Below are 27,017 nucleotides of genomic sequence, written 5' to 3' on the forward strand. Positions count from 1 at the left end.
GCTCTCACAGGCAAAAAGACTATAGGGGCCCTCTATCAGTCTTATGGAAATACGTTTCATCTGAAGTAAATGTTACCCTAATCCACAGATGCCATAGAGAAAAATGACAATCTTATAATGTTTAAAGGAGTGATCTGAATTGTGGAAAGGGTAGTGGTGAGCTTGGGGAGGCTCTGCTTGACCTCTTTTGATCTAGATTTTGCTGATAAATGCACACAAAGTGGAAAAAAAAAATCAAATTATAAAGTGATTACGAATGGTGAACCTGCCTGCCCCTTCACTGGCCAAATGTGTCTTGACTGTGTGAAACAGAGGGGTTCACGTTATGCCATGCTGTGGGTAAAACAATATTAGGGGGGATTTCTGCTTCCACTGGGCTACTGAGGCTTATGGCAAAAGTTGTGCTCACTGTTTAGTTAGCCTGCATTCTTTTAAAAATGCATTTCAGGATTGGGTGCTAAACGCATCTAAAAAATTCAAGCATTGACATATTTTTTAACATTACTTCACTGAAGTTTTCCATGTGCTATACATAATCTCTACAAGGTGTTTTATGATAATGGCAAATCAGAACTCACAGTGTTCTTTGTCCAGCAAGACAGACTCCACCTATTTGAACTAAAGAAAAACCTATATGAAATGTGAGCAAGAGAGAACCAACACACAAACAATCAGCTTTAGTTCTGCCCACTGTCCAGGAAAAAGTAATGGTAATACAAAGAAAAAAAAATGGAAGTTATGTACTTTATCCCATTCACTGTTTATGTGCAAAAGCAAGCTGCTGACAGGAGCCCTCACACCCAAGTTTACTGTTTTAAAAGTATTTTTAATCCAAAACACTTACTTGTTTTTGACTCCTGGGGCAGGAGTTCATCAGGAACTGTCAGGCAGGGGGACTGGTGCATGAAAACAAACGGCAGTGCTCAAGAATGTCAGATTTCATTTGGAAAGCCATTTTATTGTGTGTGTTCCGAGGTGTTATTATGATCGCAGCTAAAGGAGAAGTATTCTGAATTGATAGCATCCTTTCAATCTCATATTTTAATGGGTTGAGAGGAGTATTTGCCAGAGCAGAGAGAAGCAATTGGACTTTGGAAAAACAGTACATTACCTGCCTCTGCTGCATTTTTCATAAGTAGATCTCCAAAAACTTTACAAGAGAAAACCAGGAAACCAACTTCACTATTACAGTAGTTGATGCAGTTGATGTTACACCTTCCTTTTATGCCTCTATGCAGTAGGAATTGATTTTGTAATAGAACAAACTGTCTTTTGCATTGGGTAAATCTACTTAAGTTAGCAATGGAATGATGCTCATCAGCAGTTTTAAAATATCCCTGACTCCACACCTTTGGGTACATCACTTTTATAGTCTAATAAGGAAATACACAAAACATAAGATTAGCATGGGAGCTCTATTCTCTCTTTTATCTTCATAACTACTACTAAAGCCTTTCATCCTGGACTAGGAAGGATAAATACCTTCAATGCAGAATGTGCAAAAGTTCAGCGAAGTGGCAAAATTATCTAACGGCTAATTTAGAGATGCACATAACCAGAGCAAAGAGGTGACAGGTCCTTCGCGCCGGTTGAAGTTGCATTTCCTGAATTCCATTTCAAACACACGATGTGCGTCTTTGATCACGGCACTTCACTTCCCCGTATCTCTGATTCTGATGGGGGGCAACGATCTGTTAAAAGCCTGAAATTTTCAAACACAGAAAATGAGCATCTAGTTGCTACTGTTTGCAGAGTCACGGAATCACAGAACTGCTGATGTTGGCAGGGAGCTCTGGAGGTCTTCTTGGCTGATCCCAGACACGCAGAACAGGTTGCTCCAGTATTATTGAAAGCACAGGCTCATTGTCATGTGTGCATGACAGTGTACAGTGCATTGTGTATTTATTGATTCTGGCACGCTTTTTTCTTTCTTTTTTTTTTCCTCCATAAACTATATTTGCAAGGACTTGCTAGTATCTTGAAAAGATAGCTCTCACCTTTGAGGATGCAGCAGCTCTCTCTTTCAGTTTATTCTTTAACATTAGAAAAAAAGAAAAAAAAAATAGACTGCACAAATCACCTTTTTTTTTAATTGTGAAACACTCCCCTTTGACATTTCTAACTTGTACAGCTTGTAATTAAGACACCTTTTGACATATCCTTTTACATAAACTGCAGGTAAAAGTATACTGAACATGTCCCACAAGAAATCACAGCTTAATCCATTTTTTTCTGCTGAGCAGGCTTTCTGAACATGTGATCTTGAGTTCTTTACTTAATCCCCAGGGTTAATTAATTAAAACAGAAAGATGAAGAGTTTGTTTCCATAATTCATCTTGTTATTAAATAACCTATTAACTCCTTTCTGAATGCACCGTTTCTCTCATGCTTCACTACATGGTGAGTCTTAATCTCTAAGACTTTGATTTATTCCACTGGAGTGGCAGCATTTCATACAGGCATGCTCATGCTAGCTTTGAATTCTACCTCTCCAATACCCATGGCAGAACAGCAGTTAGCCCAGAATAAATAGTTGATCATGTTGTATTTCAGATGAGTTTTACTGTCTGCTCTAAGCTTATTGCTACAGTTGTTATGCTGACAAAGCTTCAGTAGGTCTCTCTGAGCTACAGTTAGAACTATGATTTAGTAAACCCTCAGTTTTGTCCAAAATTGTGTTCTCATCCAGACATTTAATTTCGTTGATCAAGTTTTATTTAACTATTCTTACATTTTCCTTTATCTTTTTTTTTCTTTTTTTTTTTTCTTTCCTTGTAAGGACTGTTCTAGAAACAACACACAATGGTTTTCTAGAAGTGTGAATTCTGCAATTCCTGGTGTCACTGAATCTGGGTCATTTCCTACACAAGTTCATTAGTCACCAGTGATGCTGTTGGGGAAGAGGCTCCAGAAGAGAGTGGCTCAGAGTGCCAAGATGGGAGGATGTGCTATCAGGGGCTGCTTGGGCAGTGAGGAAGCCCTTTTATGCCTCTACCACATCCTGCTAAACTAACACCAGTGACTGCATTCCTTTGGTAAAGGCAACAACCTTCTAAATCCCAAAAGAACGCACAGAAGTCATTCCACAACACCCTGTGCCTGCCAGCCCATGGTGGTGGGATGTGGGATCATGAGTCCAAGGTGAGAAACCCACATCGATGTATCATTCATTACCACCACCCACAGCGTGTCTGCAGATGTGGGATCTGTGAATGGAGTGCTAGTGCAGAGAACATCAGGATGCAGAAGTGTGGTATGCTGCTGTATGTTGGCAACTGCTAGATTACCTAAACCATGGTGAGTGTGTAGTGTAGGCAGGCTTTATTAGCAAAGTTCAAACTAAGATGTGCTAATTAAAGAACAGGTTATCCTAGTTGCTAAGGGAATGAATGATTTCTATATTACTGCTTCTACCCCAGTAAAGTGTGTTCTCAGCTATCCCTCTGGTCATCATTGCCAGAAAGGAGGGTCAGTTTTTGTTGCTTCACTGACTACAGTGTTTTGTTCTTTAAGCTCTGCTTCTTTTGAGAAAGATGTAGTCTAGAATAGGATATCTGTCAGCTCTTCTGTAAAGCAGAGATTGACCAAGTGTTGGAGCCAGTCCTAGGATGAAGCAGATGCAATGGTCTGAATATTCTATTACTAAAGATGCTGGCTGCTGCCAAATGTGCATCTTGCTTAGCTTGGTCTCATGAGAAAGCATTCTCCAATTCTTTTTTCTTCTAACGTAATATATACTGTGCATAGGCAGATGCTAGGGGCATACGGATGTAAACTCAGAGGTGAGATCAACGGAACTGAAACACAGTGAAGTTAACGCTCAAGTGAAAAACTGTCTTCATGTGGTGATCCATTACTGGCTGCTAGTCCTGTAGCAACCCCATCATCCTTCCTTCTCAGTGTGAGATTTCCATCCGTCTCAGCTTGAAACTTAAATTACAGCATATAGTATTTTCAGACCAGTACTTTTCTTTCAAGTTGACATCTTCTATGGAAACCTTGCCACCATCATTACAAACCTTTCTCCTCTGACACTTTGTGGGGTTGTTTGGCTGTAACTTTACCTCTGTGAGACACCAGAGCCTTGCTCCTCCTGAACCATGGAGATGGAAAAAATAATAAAATGCTCATTAAGAGAAAATTGTCTCTGTGAAAAGACAGTGTAGCTCTACATTAAGCTCCAGATTCCAGTATGCTGAGACACTGCGTTATTTTCCTTTGCTTTTATTTCCTGAACCTTTATTCCTCTAGTCGGTTATTATATTGGAACACGTTCCCTTTATTTCATCTGTTCTCCCTCCTACCTCAAAGCAGAAGTTGCAGCATCTGTCATCACCCCTCCCTACCAGCTGGTTTGGTTTGCATTCTCCAAGAAATAAGTTTTCTTTTCCCAAAGGCCCTTGAAGTCACAGAGTTCCAGTGCTACCTTTCTCTGACTGAGGACTCTAAATTCAGGGAGGCATGTCTGTCTTTCACTGAAAAATGCTCCCCCTGCAGTTTTAACTAGTCTGATTTTGCATTACAACCTCTGTGATATCATTTATCTAATTTAGATGTTTCCTCTGTATCCCATTCTATAGAAAGAGCTGTGAAACCTTCATAACATAAAAATCTTTATCTGAACTTCAAGTTGGATGGCCCCAGATTCACAGCAGAGGTTGGAATCTGCCAGAATTTCCTGCCTGTTGGAGACAGATATGGGTTGTTAGACTGAGTATTTGGGGGAAAGTCCTGAGAAAGAAAGCCAGCAACTCCTGAGCCTAAAGTCTTACCCTGAGTTACTTTGCTGTGTTGTTTTTGTCATTATGTTTGGAACAATATTTTTGTTAATAAAGCTGTGACCAAAAAAAGATGAGACCCCAATGTTGTGATAAAGACATTTTCATTTGAATTCTGATGGTCTTCAACAGTTTACAGCAAGGGCCAAAAGCAGCTAAGAATATTCTCAGTGTCTATTGTGTTGAAGAACTGGGAGTGCCAATGTGGCAGGAACACTTCCCATAATCAGGTATCATTAGTCTCATTGGCCAGTGTTCATCAGATCATCCTGTTTGACATGTCTTGGCCTGTGATGAAGACTAGAACTTCAGTCCTCGCCAAATTAACAAGAAACCAGGATAAACAGTCACCTCTATAGAGCTCTGCTATGCAACAAGTGTACTAACCATTTTATAATCTCTTCACAATCTGTTTTGATGTTAACGGATCTGCTACAGAAGCAACAAGTAATAATTTACTTTGCAATATGATCTGTATTGGGTTGTAAAAGTGGACTGGAGTCCTTGAAGGCTGTAAAGAATTCTTACACATCAGGGATTGTTCTCTACACTTTATTTATAAATCAAATTCATCAGTTCTTTCTTAAATTCTACATTTATTTATACTCAGAGTGATGGTTCATAAAATATCCTCCCCTTTTCACGGTAAAGTTCAGATCACAGAAAGACTCAGCCCTTTTATCTCAGCTTTTGCTTTGCTACGTAACTTTTGGAAACTCACTGACTGTACCTCTTTGATGCACAAGCTTAGAGTGAGCAAGAGCCAACATGGCTGTTATGTCATTCCCATTTAACATCTATAGGATTATAATTATTTTACTCATTAACGTTCCACTGCCTGTTGTCACAATCACTGGTCATTCTATTCCAGTTGGTTACTGATGGGACAGTTGAGCTCAGTAATTATCATTTCTGGTTGTGAGGTTCTTGAGTGGTACAGAAAGTGAAATGCATTTCCATAGGAGAGGTTATAAATGTAACTAGAAATATTTTGAGGGTTCCGCAGATGAGAAGAGATTTGTTGACTCATTCAGAGCACTAGATGGTCTACAGGCTGTAATTCAGGAGATAGTTTCAGTCTTCCTTCCTTCATTTCTATATCTTTTCCCAGATTTCAGTTTAATTACTTCTTTCAGTTTTCCAAAACAGCAAAGTCTCTTTCTCCTCAATCCTTTGTGGTTTTTTTGTGTATTTTGTTTTTGCTCCATTTTCCACTTCAGACTTTTTCTTCACCATCCTGCAATCTTTTTCCACACTCTTCTCCCCCACTTTCTGCCCCTCACGTACTATTAACACTTCCTCTGCAAGTCTTCTTTTCCACTGAATTCACCACTCCTTTACCCCATCTGTAAGCCTCATTCATTCTCTTTAAGTCTAATTCATTCCTCTGCTCTTAATTTTGTAATGCCTATTGACTTGGTAGTGGTGTTTTGTTTTTTTTTTCCTTCCTTTTTTTTTTTTTTTTTTTTCCTTTTTTTAATCTACAGACTTCTCTCTATTCTCTTTGAAACGACTGCTGCTGAGGCAGCAGTTACTGTTCTGATGAACCATAAACACATACTTCATATTACTGTTTCTCAGCAAGCAGAAAGACATACAACACAACAGAAACTAAGAGCCATTTTCTTTTTTTCTCCTTAGAGCCCTGGGTACGTTAACAGGCCTTAATTACCCAAACCTGCCTCATGTGGGACCCTGCCCACTCTCTCCCATGTTCCAGAGCTATTCAAGCTCAGGTCTGAGAACCTAATTTTGCTCTGAATTATGTGAATGTTCTATCTGTGCTTGCTTCAGTCTGGCTCAAACAGGTTTGTATTGCAGCCCCAAGCTGCAGCACTCTCTGCTCCTGGCTAGACTGACTGGACTGTAGAGCTGGTTCTTCACCGTGCCTTATCTAGGATTGTCACTGAATCTGTCTTCGCTCATGCCAAGTTACGGGGGGCTGCACTTGGGTCAGTGGATTCACTGCCCTGCCAACATGGAGGTTGGCCTTGGTTCCCGGTTTAAGCTCCATCACAGAACTGTTTCAAGTTGGCTGCTTCTTCAGTAGTGCCTACTTCCTTTTCTGAGTGCTTGCATGAAGCTTGGGTACTTGGCCTCTGGCAGAGGTGGGAGTATCTGTCAGTATTCCTGGTCCTCCTCCAGCCTATTCCTGCTTATGGCTGCAACATTCCCTTTCTGTCATAACTGTAAGGGAAGGAACAGGGACTCTTGCAGTGTTGGCAGCCACTCTTCTTTCCCTCCCATGTGCTCCTTCTCAGCTACCTTTACCAATCAGTTCTGAACTCATTAAAACGTTCTCAGACAGACAATTTCACTTTTTCCAGCATGCAGTTGCCATCACCATCTTAGGTGTTGAATTTTTAGATCTGCCTCAAAAAAGATGCCAAATGAGTATTAATATTATATAATATTCTAATCAGGTTGTGTCCTTTTGCCAAAGGAAAATATCCTCTTTTGGGCATTTCCTCTGCTTTTTATAGAACAGCAGTGTAAATAAAGGTTGCTAATGTTCATTGCTTACAACAGTATGAGGATTTAAATGTATATAATCCTAGATGAGAATCTGCATTAAGAGGGAGCTAAAGCTTTCAGAATGCAAACCTCACCAACACAAATCATACGGGGGGGTGGGAGGGAAGCAAAAAAATCCACAAACAGTAAAACTAGCGTCTTGCCTGTGTTCCACAGCTGTTTTTCATGCTGGTTACCTTTTACTCCCTCCTACTGTCCATGTATTTCCACTTGCATCTATGAATTTCTGCTTTAACACAACAAGGGAATCCAGAAACATGCAAAAAGATCACAAATTTAGAAGAGACTCTTATAGCTATAGAAGTGCAGAACTCAGGTTGCTTTTCTTTTCTCCCCCTCTGAGCAGAACACTACTATGTATTTCACATGAATTACTACTTATTCCCCAGAGCAATGTTTTCAAAAAGTAGTAGATTCTGCCTAATTACTTCTTCTTAACTACAGCATCTTTTGGTTTCCTTTGAAACAATTATGTGATAATCAATTCTGACTGTTTAGTTTTCCTTTCGAAGAAAGGATCTAGTAAGTATAAGGGAATAGAGCAGATTCCTGCCAAAAATCAGTGGAGAGATTCAGAGCCTGATGAGATGTACCTCAACTACATTTTCAGTATAATACTGCAATTGTGTAAGGAGGTTCTGCATCACTCATTCACCAAGTCTAACGATTTTGAACACAATGAGACCTGTATTTTGTGTAAATGTGAGGTTCATAGAATTTATGGATCTGTCTGCTCTGGGCGGGGAAGAGAATGTTGTTTTGATTGTTGCTCTTAGAAAGCTGGTGAGTTTAGTTGTGTGGTATATGAATAGCACTGTACGACATCACTTCTCTCTTGTTCGTAACTACCTAAGTAACACCTTTATGTACTATTTCTTGGTAAAAGAACTTAGCACAATTTTTCTTAGATTTCTTTTTAAAAAGGCATGTAAGTGTAGAAGTGTAGTGATACCATGAAATAATCTCTAATTATGATAAATGGTGTGTGCACATCTGATTTCCACCCATATTTTGCTACTATATTGTCCTGGGTTGGTTACCTTCCACCATACCAATTCTCTTTAAAAGCCACCTTTGTTTGTTTGTTTGACAAAACTTTCTAAGGAACTGAACCTGACAGTTGTATTTAATCAGTATGAATTTCTGGTATATACGGAAGATCTGTGCTACAAAGCACAGCCAGAGCTCAACAATCTCAACACATGCTAAATGCACTGTTTCTGCTTCAAAGCTGAGGGACTTGGGATGGGGATGCTATTGCCAAGGGAAAGGAATGAGGAGACGGGCTGGAGACAATCCAGTGAAGTAGTGGTCAACTCCAGTACTTCTGTGAGGGCTGGTAGCATGTTGCCAGATACAACACTGCTGGAGAGGACCCTCAATCCCAGCAGTGGACAGACATCACACCAGGCATCCTGTCTGGCGACAACAGCAGTAGTAGGAGCCAATCTGGTCAGCTACAGATCAGGCACAAAGTAGTCTGTTGTACCACAGTCATTCTGCTGTTCTACACTGCGTCCTACTTTGTCCACACCTGGGGCTGGTCTCTTGCAAAAGTCTTCATATTTCCTATAAAAGCCTACTTGTTTTCTCCGGGCCACCTTGCAGCACGCAGTGTTGAGCACATCTGCACAACTTTGTCAGAGTTATGGTCTCAGCATCCATATGCTGCTGGTCTATGGTATGGTCGTATGGTATGGTCTGTGGTAACTCACTGTGGCTGAGGATGGAATCTTCAGTATTGCTGAAGAGAGTCTTAGACATCTACTGAGCCACAGCACTTGCAACAAGCTCTACAAAACTCCTTAACTCCTGCAGCTTGACACCACAAAAATATGTATACATAAAGAACCCATGAGATAATTTGCAGTGACTGCTAAAACACACTTGTAATTTCCTCTCTGAGTCCTGTTCAGTCGGATTCATGATACACAGCATGTTCAGATTCTGTTTTCCATTTTTATGATGTAGGGTTTTCAACATGCATTCTAATTAGAAGCTATGCAACTTTCCACAGTAACAGCCTTAACTTAAACAGCCTAAAAGACATTTATACCCACATTTCCACTATTTATATTCCAGCCTGGTGCACTACTGTGTTAGTTTCACCTAAACAGTATTAACTACATGGTGCAACTCTCTTGGGTTCCTTTGCCTTTGCTCACTGTCCGCTCCAAGTCCACTCAGTACCATCATTTGTTTTTGGTTTGCTTAATGCTGTCCTCCCCACCAGACAATGCATGGCTGATGCGGTTCATTGGGACCCAATGTCTGTCTCAGGAAAGCAATTGGTTTTTAAGAATAGCTGTACAGGCATAGCAACAGGAAGAGACTAAAGCATTAAGTGCACCCTCTACCCACCTGCAGAAGTGGTGGTCTGCTTTACTACCCAGTCAGGCTGACAACATCATACAAGGTCCCCAGGGAATTTAACTGCCCTCAAGTAATGCTGGGAGTTATCTGTGACTGACACTCAAGCTGTGGCAGTCTGGTGTTGAAGAGTGGATCCTTCAGGAATTCAGTACGGTTCTGGTGCTGCCTGCTGACATCTGCCAGCTGAAGATTTGATTCTCAGGAGACGGATGAAGTTTTGAAAGCTGAAGGAGACTTCTGTTTTCTCTCTCCTGCTCAGATAGGAGTAGGTGTGAATTTAAACTGATGGAGACAGGATATTTTTGGCATTGTATTTCTTAGTAATTTATATTAACTAGTTGCCCTACTGAATCTACTCTTTCCACTTCATCCTGTTTTATAAAACAAGTCCATCTTTCTGTCTCTGATAAAACAGCGTGCACCTAACAGAAGCCTTTGTATAGTTGTAGAGTTAGCAGTTTGCTGAGGAGGATGAAGTTGATACAGATGTACTAGGGGCAGAAAATATTCTCTTCTGAGTTTAAAACTTTTATTTACAAAAGGGAAGGTTAGCAAAAGAAAAGGCAGAACGTACCTATATGTTACCTCAAAACTAACTGGAAAGTATGGGACTGCGGGGCTACTGATCTTGTTGTGTAATCATGTTGTTCAAGGGATGTTAATCTGCCCAACATGTTAACATTTTAGCATAGAAAATATACCCTTACTATGATTGGTGCAGCAAAGGAAATTGAAAATTAGTGTTTCCCAAAAGAGTCGTTTGTTCTCTATGGAAGAAATAAATTGTCCATTGTTAGTTCCAGTAACCTTTCCCAACTGGGCTCAAATACAGAGGGGTAACCAGTTCAGAAAAATTGTTTTGTAAAAGCCTGGTAACAATTCAAGAGAGAATGAGCTTTCTTAGCTTAGGAAGAACAAGAGGTATGAGTTCACCTACTGGGTATAGATTCCTTACAAATGCAGTTGTCCCTTTTATCAAGCTTCTATTAATCACACAGGGATTTTTAAAGGCTTACGTAAGTAAAATCCGTTTATTTATGCCCATACACTGGTGGTACTGTTCCCTAGCAGGAATCTCAGATGTTTTCTTAATATAAAGCTACTTTTGAGGGTCCAGCTGCTGACAGCCTTGCCTCTCAGCCATCTACCTCTCAAGAGATTGCCCTGCACAAATATCACTTGCAACCAGTTCTTCCTTTCAGTGAGCTAGCTGATAAAAATGTGTCATTCTCCTATAGTACAGCTTACTGATTGCCACAGTAGAGCTAACACTGCGTTCGTCATAAAGCCTACATGTTTTTCACCTGGATTTGGGAGAAGGTAGGAAAATACAGAAATTCCTACTAATGAACACTTGTTTTGGCTGCACCTATTTTGCCTTTGGTTATGCTGAGTGGAAGAAGGTGGGTAGAAAGTTTTAAAATGCCTTGGGCATCAAGCCTAGTACTGAAAAGATTTCGAGTCATTCTCTTACATTGTAGGTTGCTTTAATATCAATCTAGCACAGAAACAATAAGGCAGCACACTTGGAAATACTGTCAACATAGGGAAAGGGCACCACACCAGTAACATTTCCTATTGCAGTGCTGTGATTTTGTGTGTTGGAAAAGTGATATTTATAAATATTTTTCCTCTCTGTAGATTAAATTAATCTAACTGATTTAAATGCATGTTGGTTTCATTGAAACTTTGCATTATCTGGTCTTTATTTTTTAGGTACTGCAGGAGTTGTGAATTCTGATGCCATCCATGATGGTAAAAGCTTATTCTTTTCCACAGCACGCAATCTGATACAGACTGCAATTTTATAATAAGTAGCAATGCCAACACTTGTGTGGTTGCCAAGCTCAGGAGCAAGTACACACAGAGGGTGTATAATGCCTATTGAATTGGTTGGGATTCTTTGTATCTGTTCCGGAGTTCCTTCAATGTCACCTTCAGACTTTGAAGGACTATCCTTTTTGTGGGTCCAGCCTTGTCAGGGTGGCCTCTAAAATGTCTAACAGCTTTAGTTTCATCTAAGAATCAATGAAAAAACCTCTACTGTGTCCAGATACCGTCTGAATCACAGAATATTGAAGTGTTAAAGTACTTCTCTGAACAAACGGTGCTTCATGTTGACATGTTCATTGGCACTAGTATTGGTCTTTTGTCTTGTTGTTTGACCTGAGTATCAGCTTCCCTGTAACTACTGGAGAGACTGAGAATTACCCTTTTACTACTGACAGTTTTACTATTGAGATGAGGTGACTTTCCCTATTCTCTTGCCAGTGTAGCAAGCCCAGATCATAGTTCACAACTTATCAAATGATAGCAAGAACACAGAAACTTCCTTTAGAATTGACAGTCTTGGCCACAGAGAGCTCAGTGAAGCTCACTGTCACACCTCAGCCCTGGCCAAAGGATGTTTTAGTTTATTAACAGTACACACCTCAGATACGCATTAACATAGAACTTCTAGGATCTGACTGATAATTGTAGTCGCTTATTTTTGTTAAAAAGTATTTCTGTTCGAATCATTTGACAGTAATTTTTACGTAAATTTGGAGAAATTTCTTTCCCTACACCACCTATTTTTAATTCAGGTATTTTTATATAGATTTAGGATGTATGCTGTTATCAATCATCATGTTTACATTTTATATCTGCTTATTCTGCATAAGTTTATTGGTTGTTTTTTTTTTGGCTGGGCATAAAAGAGCTTCAATATAAAGTCAGTGTGAATGTGATGAAGACGAAATGTGCAGCTACTGCTATTCTGGCATTTAAGAAAGCAATCAAAGCACCTTCCAAACATGCCTAACCTACTGAATTAGGAATATTGGAGCTGACAGATAAAGTTGGCCATAAACGACACTACCTGGACTGCACTGAAGTTGACGGACATCTCAGCACTATTCACTTAATCGTCAGAGAGCTTCCTGTTGATGGTTGTCTGAAGAAGTCATTTGATTGTGGGAATAATTTGTCACAGGTATTCTCTAAGTTTGTACAACTGGCAGTTATTCCTACTTCTTGGCAGAAACATTCTGTCAATGATTGAATGAGCATTCTTGCTCTTTTAAAGAAGACACCATTCTTCAACTACTCTAAGGCCAGTTTTCCTTCTAATTAGCATCCTGGCTCTGGGGATGCCTGTCTTGGTAACACTTTCAGAAGTTAATGAAGCTATTCTGAAAACAATTAGACCTTCTGAAAACAAGAAGACCATTAAGTGCTTCTAATGGAAACAAAAGGTCTTGTTTTGATCCTCATTTTTACCTGAAAACGTTTCCTTAGATGAATTAAAATCTAAATGCATAAGGCAAAGAGTAAAGGAACAATACATTGTGCACTTTAATTCCTCTAGAAAGGATAGCAGATATTAATTATATAAGTTTACAACTTAGTTGAGGCTTGTCATAATCTCATTTAGCATTCATACAGCAGGGGAATAAATGGAGACATGTAACAAAAGAAAACAGACTGTATAACAAGAGATAAACAATGTATCCATTATTTGTTTGGGACTGAGGTGAAGCAAATAGAAATAATTACAAAAAAGAAGCTTCACAAAAGTGTATGTATAATATATGTGTATACACATTTTCCCATAACACAGATTGGGACACAAAGGATAGTCTAAATTGAATACCATAGGAATCACTGCAGTTGCTTTACTTACTTCAACATACTTTGATTTAGGCTGTAAGAGTATTAGGGTCAATTTCCTCTTCCTCGCTAAGCAAACTTAAAGATACTTAAAGTTTGTCCAGTGTCACTTTTTTTTAACTAGAAGTCTCTGTAAATGGAAGGATACATGTTAACACAGACAAATTATGCTATTGTACATTATCCAGAACTTCACTGTGAATAGCATATAGTGAAGACTACATCAGAAACAAAACAAACAAACAAAAACAAACCATGAACCAAAAGCACATCACTTCGAACACAGCACTTATTACTCATTTTATAGGATATACTTATGCATTACTGAGACCTCTGGAAACACTGGTGTAAACTTTATGGAGTAAAGAACAAAATCTTTTCTGAGTTGTACGTGACAGATTAGCAAAACAGTCATCAATAAGTAGCAATGTAGAACTGACTTGACCATCTTGGTAGATCTCAGCTTAAAAAAACTAATGCCAAATTAGATTAACTTCATAAAATTAAAGTTGTACATACTTACTCTTCTACTTCTTACCATTATTTGTTATGGTTTTAAAAGCACTATTCCTTCCTTTAAAAACAAAACAGATTAAAAACAAACAAACAAAAAAACAACTATTCTCCACTTAACTAAGTCATAACAAAGGGAAATTAGTAACTGGCAGCAACAATAAAACAGAAAATCTATAAACACTTTTCTGCGGTACAAAGTAAACAAGTAGAGAAAAATACCCCTCTCCTTCATCTTTTCTTAGATTGTAGCATTGTACACTTACCTAGGATGCCAGTAGAGATGTTTACCTTTTCCTTTCTGGGTCAGAAGCACAACTGAATTCCAGGAGAAATGTGTATGAAATTCAACATGATTTATCACAGAATATTCAGTTTATTGTCAGAAATTGACTTTGGCATAGAAGACAAACATTTCTGTTTAATAATTTATTTTCCTTTGAATTCTAAATGTTTCAGATTTCCGTGATGTTTTCCACTTAAAGGCATAAATTTTAAGAGGGTCATTTTTTTTTTCCCCAGTTGTTATAGCCAGAAGGGCTCTGGGTTTTGTTCAGGCTGGGTTGTTTTTTTTTTAAGTGTGTGTGATGGGTTTTTTGTTTATTTTGCTGTGGGTTTTTTTTTTTGTTACGTGCACAGGAAATTCTCAATTAAAATTTAATTTAGTGTCCATAAGGGAGAGCTTATGTAATGGAGTTTCCATTTTACACTCAAGAACTAGACACTTATTTTTCCAGAGAAGATTATATCTCAGTCATTTCCTGTCTAAAACACCTTACCTACAACAAGAGATGTTGGGTAGTCGGTCCTTCAGTAGCCCTGTGTTCATTGTAGTGGCAGATGATAAGAAGAATCTCACAGACTGGGACTTGCTTCAGACTTCTAGTCTTGCTCTTTGTTCTGATATCATTAACAGTCAGGCAGTTTCACATCTAGGAGTCAAGAGTGAAGATTTATGAACAAAGTCCCAACCTTCTGTGTTGAAGTGCATCAGTTAACACAATCCAGCCAGCCTCTGGTTCCCTCTGACAGTATCCTAACTTCTGTGCAAAAATAGCCATTCCACTAACTCCACACAAAAGCAGCTCATGGATAACTTTCTTTTGTCCATGCATGTCCAAAGTCTTGAGTGTGACACAGCAGCACCAGTCTTACCATGTATTTAAAATGTCCATTAATCAAAGGAGTGCCTGTGGAAGAATTTGGGCAGAGACACCTTTGTAGTTTTCAAGAATATTTTAGCTACTATTGAAGCTATCAAGTAATGCACTAATAAAGCAGTAAAGCATTTGTATGTCACTTGATGAACAAAGCACTGTCTTTTTTCTCAAAAGAGCTCATACTTGTTGACTTCATCTAGAACAATGAAGCAACTGTAAGAATGTAAAAAAGACTTCATTGGTCTCAACAGGAGATGAAGTCCTTTACGCTCTTAGCTTGAATATTTATGGACCTTAAAACCCATCCTTCCTTTCACATCAAATGATTATACTGGAAATAATTTTGTTCTCATTGAAACTCAGCTAATGTGTAAATTTTCAAGGTCTTACGAAAAGACATAGTCCTACTGTACTCAGTGATGTTTTGCTACTGTAACCTGTCCGAATACATGCACTCATGCCTTTATCTCTTGTTCCAGTAAGGGAAGAAGAAAGAACAAGCTCAAACTCTCGTGTGATAATTCTATAGCTGCATCATTTAATGTAATGCACATTAGAGATAAATTAAAAAAAAAAAAACTTATATAATCAACCTTATATATATTCATGTTTACAAAACATTTACTTGGCATTACTGCATGTTTTACTTTTTAAAAAAAATGTAAGGAGACCTCCTGTTCCAGAACCTGTGTAGCTTCTGGAAAAAGCTTCTTTCTGGCTAAATGAAATTTGAAGTGTAAATGTTTGCAGCTTTTTGTTTTGTTTTGTTTTGTTTAGCTATCCTGGGCTAAGGACCCTTTCACATCAGCTGTTTACTTGATGTCCAAAACAATTGCTCCTTTAGGTCTTCAAGGACAAAAACAAAGGAAGTGTTTTTATGATGAATTTTAAAAGATTACTCACTTATAAACACAATTTTAAAAAAACCTCTCTCTTTATAGGTAGTTGCTCCTCCCACCCATTAGTTTTTGTAACCTGGTAGAAATCATTCTCAGCCAGAGTCTGACTAATCCTGCCATGGGTTCAAACATCTGTTCTCCATTTTGTGTAGGACAGCAACTTGACAGGTGCTAAGCAATTTCAAGTTTGCTGCAGTATTAAGTTCCATCATTTGTCACGTATGGCGACACACTGGCTAATCCTATTAATCCATGCTGCTCTAAAAACCTAAGAATTTTTGTGGGTGCTGAGATTTCCCTGTTCTAATAGAAGACAATAACTTTAAGAACCTGTAGAAATTGTTCAGTAGGATCAGACTGACAATTCACAAATCTCTAGGACACAGCATGAGACTAAAAAATATGAATCTGCTCAAACTCCCAGTGATAGGCAGTAGACAATGTGGTTTTCTTAATAATGAAACTGTACATACAGTCTTGGTCCCTCCTCCATACATCCCCAGCAATTCTTTCATCATGACTGTCACCAAAGCAGTTGTAAACCTTCACGAGTGCAAGAAATGATAAAGACATGTTATTACATGATAGGTGATCCTTTTGCTTCACTTAAGTGAATGGACAGAATAACTCACTGCAGTATAGCTCATTTTTTTACTTCGATTTGCTCAAGAAAACTATGGAGACCAACACGTGTATGTTATCATAGCTTCTCTAGAAAATCATTCAGCTCTGAACTGATAGAGCAAGGGGAAATGGTTTCAAACTAAAAGAGGGGAGATTTAGATTAAATATAAAGTTTTTTTTCAGTAAGGATAGTGAGGTTCTGGAACAGGTTACCCAGAGCAGATGCTGTGTCCATGGAGACATTCAAAGTCAGGCTGGAGGAGCACCCTGATCTAGCTGTAGGTACCCCTGCTCATCACAGGGGAGGGAGACCAGATGGTCTTTCAAGATCCTTCTCAATTCAAACCATTCTATGAATTCTTTTTATTTTTTTTTTCCTAAATGCTCTCCTGGTTGTCATCCTCTGTCAATTTGTAGTCAGCAACGCTTATGTGATATCACTGACACGTTCAACTTCATGATTTACTACCTGATACCACTCCTGACTGAAGCATCGGGCAGTGCGCACGGCTGGCGGCAGAGCACTGCGGTTGATGGACCAAAGCCTTAATCGAGTCTGGCAAACACTATCTTCCCATGAATAATCTGCTTCTGAGTTCACGGTATTTTGGTAGAGAGTACTTACTGCAAAATGTAAGTTCAGGATCGATTGCAGCATTTAAGCAGTTGATGGAACAGGAGAAATTAGCATCTGTGGTATCTGTAACAGAACAACGTTCTGTTCTAAAAGAATTCTTCCTGGAATTCTGGAAAAAGAAAGCAATAAACACTGAACAGCATCCCTGTTATTCCTGCTTCTGATTACTTACATTGGTACCCAAAGCACGTGCCTACTTTCCTTCCTCTCCCATCCTAAGAAGGGATCAATCTCTTCAAAACTGCGTTCACACTGGCTCCCCTCCTGGAATTTCTGTCCTGCTTGTGCTTCCCACAGCGCTTCAGACACCTCCCTCAGCGACGCACGCACGGTTTATCGCACGGGGAGAATTAAAACAAACAAATAAATAAATAAAAATACGAAACAGCGCTAAAAGCAGCTCGGTGCCTCCGGGCAGGGCACCTCCCGCGGCCGCGCTCCCCCCACTTACCGCTGAGGCGCGGGGCCGCCTCTCCCCTCTCCGCCCCTCCCGGCCCAGGTGTAGCGGCCCGGGGGCGCCGCTCGGTGAAGGCGGGAGGTTCGCGGCTGCCACCGGTTGGACGCTCGTTGCCTGTCGCTGGGCGGCGTGTCAGCGGGCTGGCTCCGCCTCGGCGCCGCGCCTCCTCCCGCCCATGCACAGACATGACACAGACACACAGTCACTGCAGCTGCCGCTGAGCCCGGGGCAGAGCGGCGGCGGCGAGCACCCCTCTGCCGGCACTGGAGCGCTGCCGGCGGTGGGCGGCGAGACCCGCAGGGGGCAGCCTGGCACCGGGCGGGGGAAAGCTGGCAGCGGGGAAGGGGCGGGCGGCAAGGAAGGAAGGAAGGAAGGAAGGAAGAAAGGGAAGGGGGCAGCCTGGCACTCCGAGCCGGAGGCGGCACCGGGCAGCGGCACGGAGCGAGCCCGGGCGGAGCGCGGCACCCAGCGGCCGCCGGGGCTGAGGCTGGGCCGGCGGCTGTAGGAGCGGGGCCGGGGGGAGCCGCTCCGCGCCCGGCTGCACGCTGCCGGTGACCTTCCCGGGGCCGCTCAGGCCGGGCAGGGCCTCGTCTCCCCGCGGAGATCGTGCGGCAGGCCCCGGGGAGAGAAGAGGACAGGAGGCCGGGCCGGAATCCCCCGCCGCCCCCGGGTCTCGCCGGCCGCCAGCGGGGCCTGTGCGGGGAGAAGGGGCGGGGGACGGCGAGCGGGACGGCCGGGCGGCACCTCCGGACAGCGGGGAGGCCGTGAAGAGAGGAAGGGGAGGAGGAGGAGGCAGCCCGAGGCGGCGCATCCCGGGAGGAGCGAGGAGCTCCCCGCTGCCCTCCTCCTCCCCGCGCATCCCGCGGAGAGCGGGGACCGCCGGCCGGCGTCTCCCGGTTGCGGGACCAGAGCTGGAGCCGCGCGCCGGGAGCGGGGAAGGAAGGAGCACGGGGAAGGGGCGCCGAGCGTCCCGCCGCCGTCCGGGGGAGGTGAGTGCGAGGCCGTGTCGGCGCTGGGGCCGGGGGAGGGCGAGGAGCGGTCGGTCAGTGCCCCTCTGCGGGCGAACCGGGAGCTGAGCCGGGAGGGAGTCCCGGCTGCGGGAGGCACCTGCCCGCCGCTCCGGAGTTTCTCCGGGACGCTGAGGGTTCCTCAGCCCCGTCTGCTGTCGGGCTGCTCTGTCACCTCGTATCCGAGCGTCACCTCGTTCGGATCGTTAAGCCTCGCTCGCCGGGGTTGGAGGTGACTTGAAGTTTGGCAGCGCCTTATGTAACACTTTTTGGAGAGGCTGTGCCACGTTTTGTTTTTAGAAAGCGAGCGGTTTCTTTGTAGAGCGGTCTCGATTCGCATTCTCACCTGAGCGCAGCGTCCTCTGCTTTGTTCAACTTGGAACGCGGGGGTATTGCTGGAGATAGAACCGAGTTTTTCCCGATGTACGTTAACAAAAAATGAGCCCGGGGAGGCATCTGGGTAGTGGTTACCGGATCTAAACCTTCTAGTGTACGTATAGCCTATCTGCACAGCACTTTTGTTGCACTCTTAAATTATCACAGGAACGTTTCCGCGGCACTGGTTGTCACTGATGTATTCTGGGAGGTACAGGCACCAGGATAGGAAAAACTGATGAATCCGAAGTCCTGGAGCTTTTTTTTAAATGCGGTTTTACTGATAGAAGGACGAGAAAGCACCGGGCTAAACAGATTGCTGTGTTAAAACCAGGCTTGGCAATTGCCAACAGGTCAGCACGTTTTATTTAATGAAATCTTCTGGATGCAGAGTAATTTTCTTTGTATAACATTATTTTACTTGCTCAGAAGCAGCAGAGAAATGAGGAAAATGAATTGAAAGGTTGCCTAGTTTCTCTGCAGTTCTGTAAGTGCCTGTCTTTCTAGCAAATAATAAAAAAAAAAGCGAGCTTTTTACTTCACATGAAAAGGCAGGGAAGTGATTTGCTACATATTCTTTAGACTCCTACTGCAAAGGTACGCTAGGGGGACTAGTTAGTGTGGGTTTTGTTCCCATTCATTGGTGAAAATACACCAATGTAATAACACCTATGAAGTGAAGACTTCTTGCCTTCTATTGCTTCACCATTAGGCTGTAAGCTTAAAGGAAAAATCATACGTATAAATGCAAAGGATGAGTTCAGAGCAAGGGAGAATACTTTAACAAAATCATTTCTCTTTGTTCTGCATTCCCTGCTGCAAGCGAAGATAAGTTATCAGAGGCAGGTTTACTTATAAGAACAAAACAAGAAAAAATACCCCCACAAACTTCCTCCCTCTGTTGTGGTTTTTGTTTTGTTGTTTTAAATAGAGAGATGACTGAGGTGAAACAGGTCTCCTTGGGCTTCTTGAAAACTGTAAGTTGCTGATAAGTATTACAAGTTTGAAATGTGAAATTCCTATTGCTTAGGTGTCCTGTAACAGCCCCTGGTCAGCAAGGCTGCAAGTCATGTAGAAGCCGCAGGATCAGCAGAGTCTCTGATGGATAACTGGACTGGTAGGTTCTTTGTGTTTCTTCTTCTTTTTTTTTTTTTTTCCTTTAATTGCCCGCTGTGGTACCAGATTCCTTTTCTTCGTCCTGTTGATGTTTAATTCCTTCAATTTTTGACTTATATTTTGTATTGCTTCTTTCCTGTTCAAAGTGCATACTCTCTTCTCAGTTGCTTGTAAGGAAGCTTGGATGTATTTGCATGGCAGTATGTAGCAAGATTCACTTATTTTTTAGTATTAAATATATTAATTTAAACTTTTTCTTCAGCATTCAAATGTTGTGAAAATATAAGGGTTTTCTTTCAGGTCTGGAGAAAATTGCACTGAGCTTCTCTTTAAAGGAGCACTCAAAATACTATTACTCACGGATGTGTTGGATTCTCTATGCCAGCTATTCAGTCTGCTCTAATTCCAAAGCACAGTCCCTCAAAAAGCCAAACTGCACAGCAGTTGTGAGTGATTGTTTGTCGTGTGACAACACTGACATCTGTCACAGTCTTAATCTGCTAAAATTTCAGAGTGTAGGACTTAATATTAGCGAAAGCAATATTTCTCCTGAATGAATTACATTAGGAACTTGCTAGACTTGGCATTTCTCATGTATACCTCTGTTGCTAAATGGAAGTGTTCTTTAATATGACTTTAAAGGAACAAAACTCCAAAGTATTTTTTGTTTGACTATTTCTTGCTGAAATGTTTATTTCCTTAGTTTTAGCTGGACTAAATGATTGGTTGTCAGTAGACCCTTAATGGAATATAGTGCACTCTCATTCTCCGATTTTTGTGTATGTGTCTGTCTTGCAAGGAGTAATCCTAAACATGCTCAAAAAATCCAAGCTATTTTGCCAGATGATTTTAAACTGAAGGCTAATAGTGGGTAAAATCTATAATGTGATGTAGCAGAAATGCTAAGTCATGGCCCGAAACAGTGATTGAGCACCTCATGGGAAGGCAGGGCCAACCCAGGGGAGCTCAGCTGTATGCAGTGCACCTCAGTGACCAGAATGTGTGAGGCCAGGATCCACCCCTTCTCAGACCTCATTTAAGGGTTGGCAGTGGAGGTAAGGGTATCTTATTGGAGATCCCTGCTTACCTGAGGCCTTCCAAGGGTAAGCAGCTTCTTTCCTTTATTTCTGTGCCCACAGTTGTTGCACGTGAGCAAATCCTCACTTGCTGCAGTCTGGGACCTTGCTGTCATTGCTGTGCTTTTCATCTTATTACACCTGACTGCAAGATCTTGGTTGTCTATGCTGATCTCAATCCGCATGTGAACTCTGATGGGAGTTGCTTGTCTGGATCCAAAATAGCATATGGACCTTCTCCTTTTTATTTTATTGTGCCCAGGCACCTGGGTTTGTGTGAAGGCTCCTGTTAATGAGCCTTTGCTGGCTTTGATTAAAGACCTTTCATCAACTGTGTTAGAATTAATTAAAAAGTAGCCATTGTAGGGATACGAGATTTGTCGTGTCTGCTTCTTCCTTTGACCTATGTGTGCTGACAACATTAGGACAAAGTACTTGAGATGAGGACATAATGGCCAATGCAGATTTACGTTTGGTCATATATGAGTTTATCTACAGAGAGTTATGTTGTTTATTTGAGTAATTATTTGACTCAGGAACTTCCTGAACACTAGTTTTGTGCATACATTCAGAAACAAATGCTGTACTTTTGCCCTGCTAATTGTCTGGTTTTGACCCATCTTTCTTTTTGTAGTGAATGCTAGCTTTAAAAATCAGTCACTTTTTTCATTATTCCACACTTGGTGTAATTTATGAGTTGGAGAGTCAGAACTACCATCAGGGAAAGGAATTTTTATTCTTCCTTTTTTGTTCCTTTTTTGGTTTTTTTTTTCTATTTGATTACTATTTTTGTGTCCATCCCCACTTCCACCTGGGGATAAGGGCTAAGAAATGAGCATTGTACTTCATAGGGATTCATGACTCCTTTTGGCATGACTTGGCTTAGCATTTGGAAGTCTATCATGTCTCTTGTCAAAGCTTGTTCAATGCATGGTTATGAAAGGAGAGTAAGAGTTAGCAAACTGTATTTTACAGGGAACTTGGTGGCTCAGAAATCAAAGAGAAATTTGATGGAAGGGATTATCCTGGCTTTGGCAATGACTTTGAAGCAAAACTGCCAAGTCTGGAATCCTTGTGTAAGTGCCATCTGTGTCAGAATTAGAAGCAAACAGTGTAAAATAGTTCCTTTACCTGTTTTAATTTGCAGACCTGACTGTATCTGATCTAACACTACTTAAAGTAATTGCCAAATAACTGTTCTTTCTAGAATGTAGGTGCTGTTTCCACAACAATTGAGTTAACTGGGTAGAAGCTGCACTTTAAATTGACAAGAGGAGTTCCAGCAACGTCTGTTTAGTGCAGTAGGAAAAATCCAGACCTAATCATGTAGCCTGGCGGAAGCTGAAAATCTGGGGTAGTGCAGGAAGAGTGCAGTCTGTTTTGCCAACTTCTGTGTAAAGTAGATATGTTTGGAAAATAATAATAATAATAAAAGAATAGATAACTGTTAAGGAGTTCTGTCGTTGTACTTCCCATCTCTTGACCAGTGTTGCAGGTCTGATGGGTGCCACAACTCTACAGTTCTCCCAGACTGTCATTCCTAGAATTGTTTTTATTACTGTATCGATTTCAGGGAATGGAAGACTGGTGTTGCAGGTAGTAATCCAGGCCTGATGCATGCTGAAAGATATTTGACAGCTAAGGCTTAATAAGTTGGGGAAAACCATAGAATTATGTTACTGTGGAATCTTTATTTAAATTTAAATACAAATGAGTAGAATGAAGGCTTTTGTTTTAGGAAGACGAGCGAGAAAGAATAGAAGGGACAGAGAAGTGAAGAACAACAATTGTGGAATTAAAAAAGTAAACTCTTAGTTTACTTAAAGTTTCTAGATAGACTTTTGTACCTGTTTAGGGACTTAGGATGTCTATTTGGAGAAAGAAATACTTCTCACCCTAAAAGTATTGCTTGGTGATGAATGGGTGGAATTAGAAGAATTGTGAACTTTTTGGATGAGGTGGAGTTTCCAACTGATATTCAGGCTTTTCAACTCAGCTCCTCCTGTTAGTTTTCAGTTTTCTTTCTGACTCACTGGTGTGTCCCTAAACCTCAGTATCCTCAGTAATGAATTTCTTTGGAGACAGTTTTCTGTTCTGACTTCAGCTAATGCTGCTGCTGCTGGTCAGTACTGCAAATGGAATTCTATGTTCAGAAATTACTGAACTTCAGTTTATGAATTTTTTTTTTATTCAGTGTTTTTTTCAGGCCAAAGGTACTGGAAGGATGTATGCCACTGGATAGAAATAGGAAATTAAAATCAGTCATCCTAGTACTACTAAAAACCTCAAATACATTCTTTAGATCGTGTTGCTCTTAAGAATCTTAGCTTTCATTTGCTTTCAAACAGAAGGGAGTCTTAGGCTTCCCATTTCTTGTAGAAAATGAACTGACGTTATCCCTCCAAGCAGAAGTTAAATTGCTTCTGTAGTGTCATTTTTTCAGTCCCAAGACTGGTTCTAGAATATGACTCAGATTTAAACACAGGGAGGTTATCATTCATTTTAGGCAAGACTTCTAAGATAAAATATTGGCTACCAAGCTTGAGAATTCTTAAGATAAAGTTGGTTCCTACATCTTTAAAAGGATAAAATTGTGGATTCTTTATTATTGAGTGTGACACAACAAGATGCTGCTCTATTAAAGTAGAGAACTGGAACACTGAAGGATGGAGAGACCTGTGAAGGTGGACTTTTTTTCTGTTATTATTATTGGAATATTTTACAGTTTATGTCCTTATCCTTGAGCTTTTTAAGATAAACTGCATTTATGAGAAATCTGTTTATCTTCCATGATTTCCAAGTAGTAGAAATCAGCAGGTGATGATGCCATAAGCAGTTGTAGTTGCCTGGAAAATTGTAGTGTTCTCCCATATTGACTGACATTAGCTTTCAGAAAACAACAAACTGATCAGTTTAAAGAAGTGGTAGAAGCATGCCTGTCTTCATTAACATGTATCTTGACAAAACACAGGCTGCTGCTAATTGAGAAAGGAGGGATAAAAAAAAGAAATTGGTACTGATACTGAGTCCATCACAATTTGGGACCCAGGAGGGGCTAAAACTAATCTGTTGGTGACAGGCAAGAAAGGGAGACCTTTGTATTTGATGGTGTTTATCCTGTGACAAATTTGAGACTACCATAGTGCGGTATGAACCATTACCTTGGCAAGCAAAAATCAAATGTGCGAATGGAGAACGTTTCAAATACAGCTGTCTTAAACTAGGCATCCAGCAATTATTTTTTGGTTAAAATTTGAAGAAAGAAGCAGCATTTATGCTTGGTCTAGGATAGGTTCGCATGATTCCGTGGTTGCTTTCAGAACTTGAATGTGAAAAAGGAAGTAAGTTAAGTTAGCTTGCTGCATTTCATTATGAATACTTTCTCTTGTTCTTACTACTAGCTTAGGTGCATCTTTGGGCTGGTAGGTTAAAACAGTAGCTTTGGGTCATTCATACTCATTGTTTAAAGTACAGTGACGAAGGACCTGCACTGCTAACATCTCCTTCTCATATGAAAGTTTTCCATTAGGAATGACTGATGTGTGGCCAAAACCATTTTGCACCTGGTTTATATGGTGGGGAACCATGTAATGTTACTTCCTTGCTGTGCGGTTACTGATCTGGGAATTTACATCTTTGCTGCTGTTATCCAGAGCCTTGCAGGTTTTGCCTTGCTGGGTCAGTTGGTTGTAGAATCTCAACTTCTTTATACTGCCATTGTCCACTGCTATTGTGCCAGTGTCACGTGTGTCATCTGAGGTACGTGAACCTGCATCGTATAGGAGGTAGACCTGAAGTACTGTTCAGTAAAGCTTAGGTCCTGATTTATGTTACAGTAACAGTGGGACTGCGTGCAGTTGGTGAATGGGCTTAGAAGAAGGAGGTTCCTAATGTACTTTTTTTTTCCTCATTAGAATGAACCAAGTAGTAATATTGTGCCACTAGTATGTGAGAAACTGAAGGTGATGACAAAAGTTTTCCTTTGCAATATAACTTTGCTAATTTTCCAGTCTTAGGCATGATGTGGAAGTAAATTCATGGGTTCTTGAATGCTTTACAGTGCAGTTTAGGATGAGGCACTGGACAATGTAGAAACTTAAATTGATGCTCAGCAGGTAAAGTGATTTGAGCAGAGTTCCCCAGGTGGTCAGTCAAAAAGCAAAGAGCAGATCACTGGTTTCCTGAGTCACTGTCCTGTGCTTTGAGCATGTGAAAACACCTGTGTCTTTAGCGAAAAATTATTGCTTAATATAGTTGTGCCTTAGATGATAAAATGGTCTCTGATAGTCAGCATATAATATTTTTAAATGTAAATGAGCATATGTACATCTTCAAACAAATGACTAATAATTATAAGTTATTTAACTGGATAAATGAAGCTCGTCTAGTGGAGGTTACAGATGCTCTCTGTTGATTTAGAGGCAGTGCTGTAACCAAGGGAAGACAGGAATGTTTTTCTTCTTCAAAGCAGAAAATAGTATGCTTAAAGGAGAAGGAAATGGGAGAATGCTTGTAGGAGTAAACAGATATATCTTGGTCTTTGAGGCTTGTAGATTAATGTTCTTTAAGTATATAGAGTTTTATCTATGGATGGATGGTGCTAAGAAACTTGGAGAGTGAAACTGCCACAGACCATTGAGCCAGCAAATGTAGCAGAAGTCATCATAAATGAACATTAAGTAGGCCAAAATCTGCACTGATTTATTGATAGATGCTAACTGGGTAAATAGTGCTGCACTTCTATAGGTGAAGTTTTATATTGGTTTTAGGTTGTTTTTGAGCACTGATAAGCAAGGGCAGGCACAGCATCTGTCTCAGCAGAAGGCTACTTCCATGCTTGTATGGTACGTATCCTACTGTCGGATTGAAAAATGTGTTCTATGTCAGTAATAAAGATTTCTAGACCTGTAGTTAGTATTAGGAGTTCTCTGAAATAATTGTGTAGTGTATTTTCTGTTTTGTTGTATTTTCTTCCTCAGCCTTCTTCTGTATTGGAGGTTGATACATTGAAGAAGGTTGATGTTTTCGTTTTTTTCCCATTTCTTTTTCATACAGGCTTTCATATCTTCTTATGGTCCTGTATGGGGTAATATGATTTGGGAAAGCATCTTGACTTTTTTTGGTTGAAGTAGTGAATTATGAATGTAGAGTAGTAAGCAGTTATTTGCTAATATTATGAACACGCCTAGAGGTTTGGTCTCCCTTTGTTCTGGGTGAAGCACAAATATGCCAACTCTGTGTACATTAAGGGTACTTAGTGAAATATACTGCTCCTTTCTACCAGCCTGAGCACTAGTGCATGGCCAGAACTTTTCTGACACTGCAGTGTTTTTAGAGAACACTGAGAGGCTGAGGGTTGGAAGGGATCTCTGAAGGTCTGCTTGTGCTTTCTAGTCAGATGGCCCATATCAGGTACCCACTGCAATGTCACCTGTACTGGTCTGCTCTTTGTTCCTTACCCATGAACTCTTGGTTGACTCGTCATCAATCCTCAGGCAGAACTCCATGTATTTCAGCTGCTCTCTGACATACAGGGTGATGACTCCTATCTCCGTGCCTTTGTTGCTTGTCCTTCCTAAAGAGCCTGTGTCTTTCCATTGCAGCAGTCCAATCAAGCAAGCCATCCTACCACTTCTCCATGATCCTCACAAGATCACAGCTGTGCAATTCCACCCAGGTCTTTAATTCCTTGTATTTATTCATACTTACATATATACTAAAAACGAAAGTCCACAAATGATGGGAGCAATTCAGATAAAAGCACTGTTTTTGCCAGTATAGCTGTAACTACAGTGGCAGCTTCTGCTAGCCAAGTT

At 40.8% G+C, this 27,017-nt stretch overlaps 2 protein-coding genes across 3 annotated transcripts in view; one reads left to right on the forward strand and one right to left on the reverse strand.

Annotated features, from left to right (window-relative positions):
- Positions 1–5,320: 5,320 nt before the first annotated feature.
- On the reverse strand, positions 5,321–26,825 carry LOC149919609 (uncharacterized). Its single transcript, XM_090137151.1, has 5 exons — positions 26,633–26,825; positions 17,622–18,639; positions 17,343–17,483; positions 13,351–14,782; positions 5,321–7,147 (listed from the first exon to the last, which is right to left on the reverse strand). Exons 1-4 carry the CDS (start codon positions 26,823–26,825, stop codon positions 14,767–14,769), a joined length of 1,368 nt encoding a protein of 455 aa, XP_089993277.1. The 3' UTR covers positions 5,321–7,147; positions 13,351–14,766.
- Positions 18,217–27,017, forward strand: part of LARGE1 (LARGE xylosyl- and glucuronyltransferase 1) — a 276,217-nt gene continuing 267,416 nt past the window's right edge. For both annotated transcript variants that reach the window (XM_090143138.1, XM_031600072.2), the window contains exons 1-2: positions 18,217–18,616; positions 20,040–20,126. The gene's annotated coding sequence lies outside the window, so the exon portion shown is untranslated. The remainder of the gene's footprint in view (positions 18,617–20,039; positions 20,127–27,017) is intronic.

This window comes from Phasianus colchicus, chromosome 1 (genome assembly GCF_987193195.1).
Source record: "Phasianus colchicus chromosome 1, bPhaCol1.hap1.1, whole genome shotgun sequence".
Lineage (NCBI taxonomy): Eukaryota > Metazoa > Chordata > Aves > Galliformes > Phasianidae > Phasianus > Phasianus colchicus.

Bases quoted from the DNA above. Each gene is read 5' to 3' on its own strand.
- LOC149919609 (XM_090137151.1), bottom strand. From the start codon at position 26,825: ATGGCTTGCTTGATTGGACTGCTGCAATGGAAAGACACAGGCTCTTTA. The intron at 18,640-26,632 runs GTGACATTGCAG...CCCCGGCCCCAG, and splicing joins CAAAGAGCAGACCAGTACAG to CGCCGACACGGCCTCGCACT. The intron at 17,484-17,621 runs GTAAGTGGGGGG...TGCGTCGCTGAG, and splicing joins GGCGGCCCCGCGCCTCAGCG to GGAGGTGTCTGAAGCGCTGT.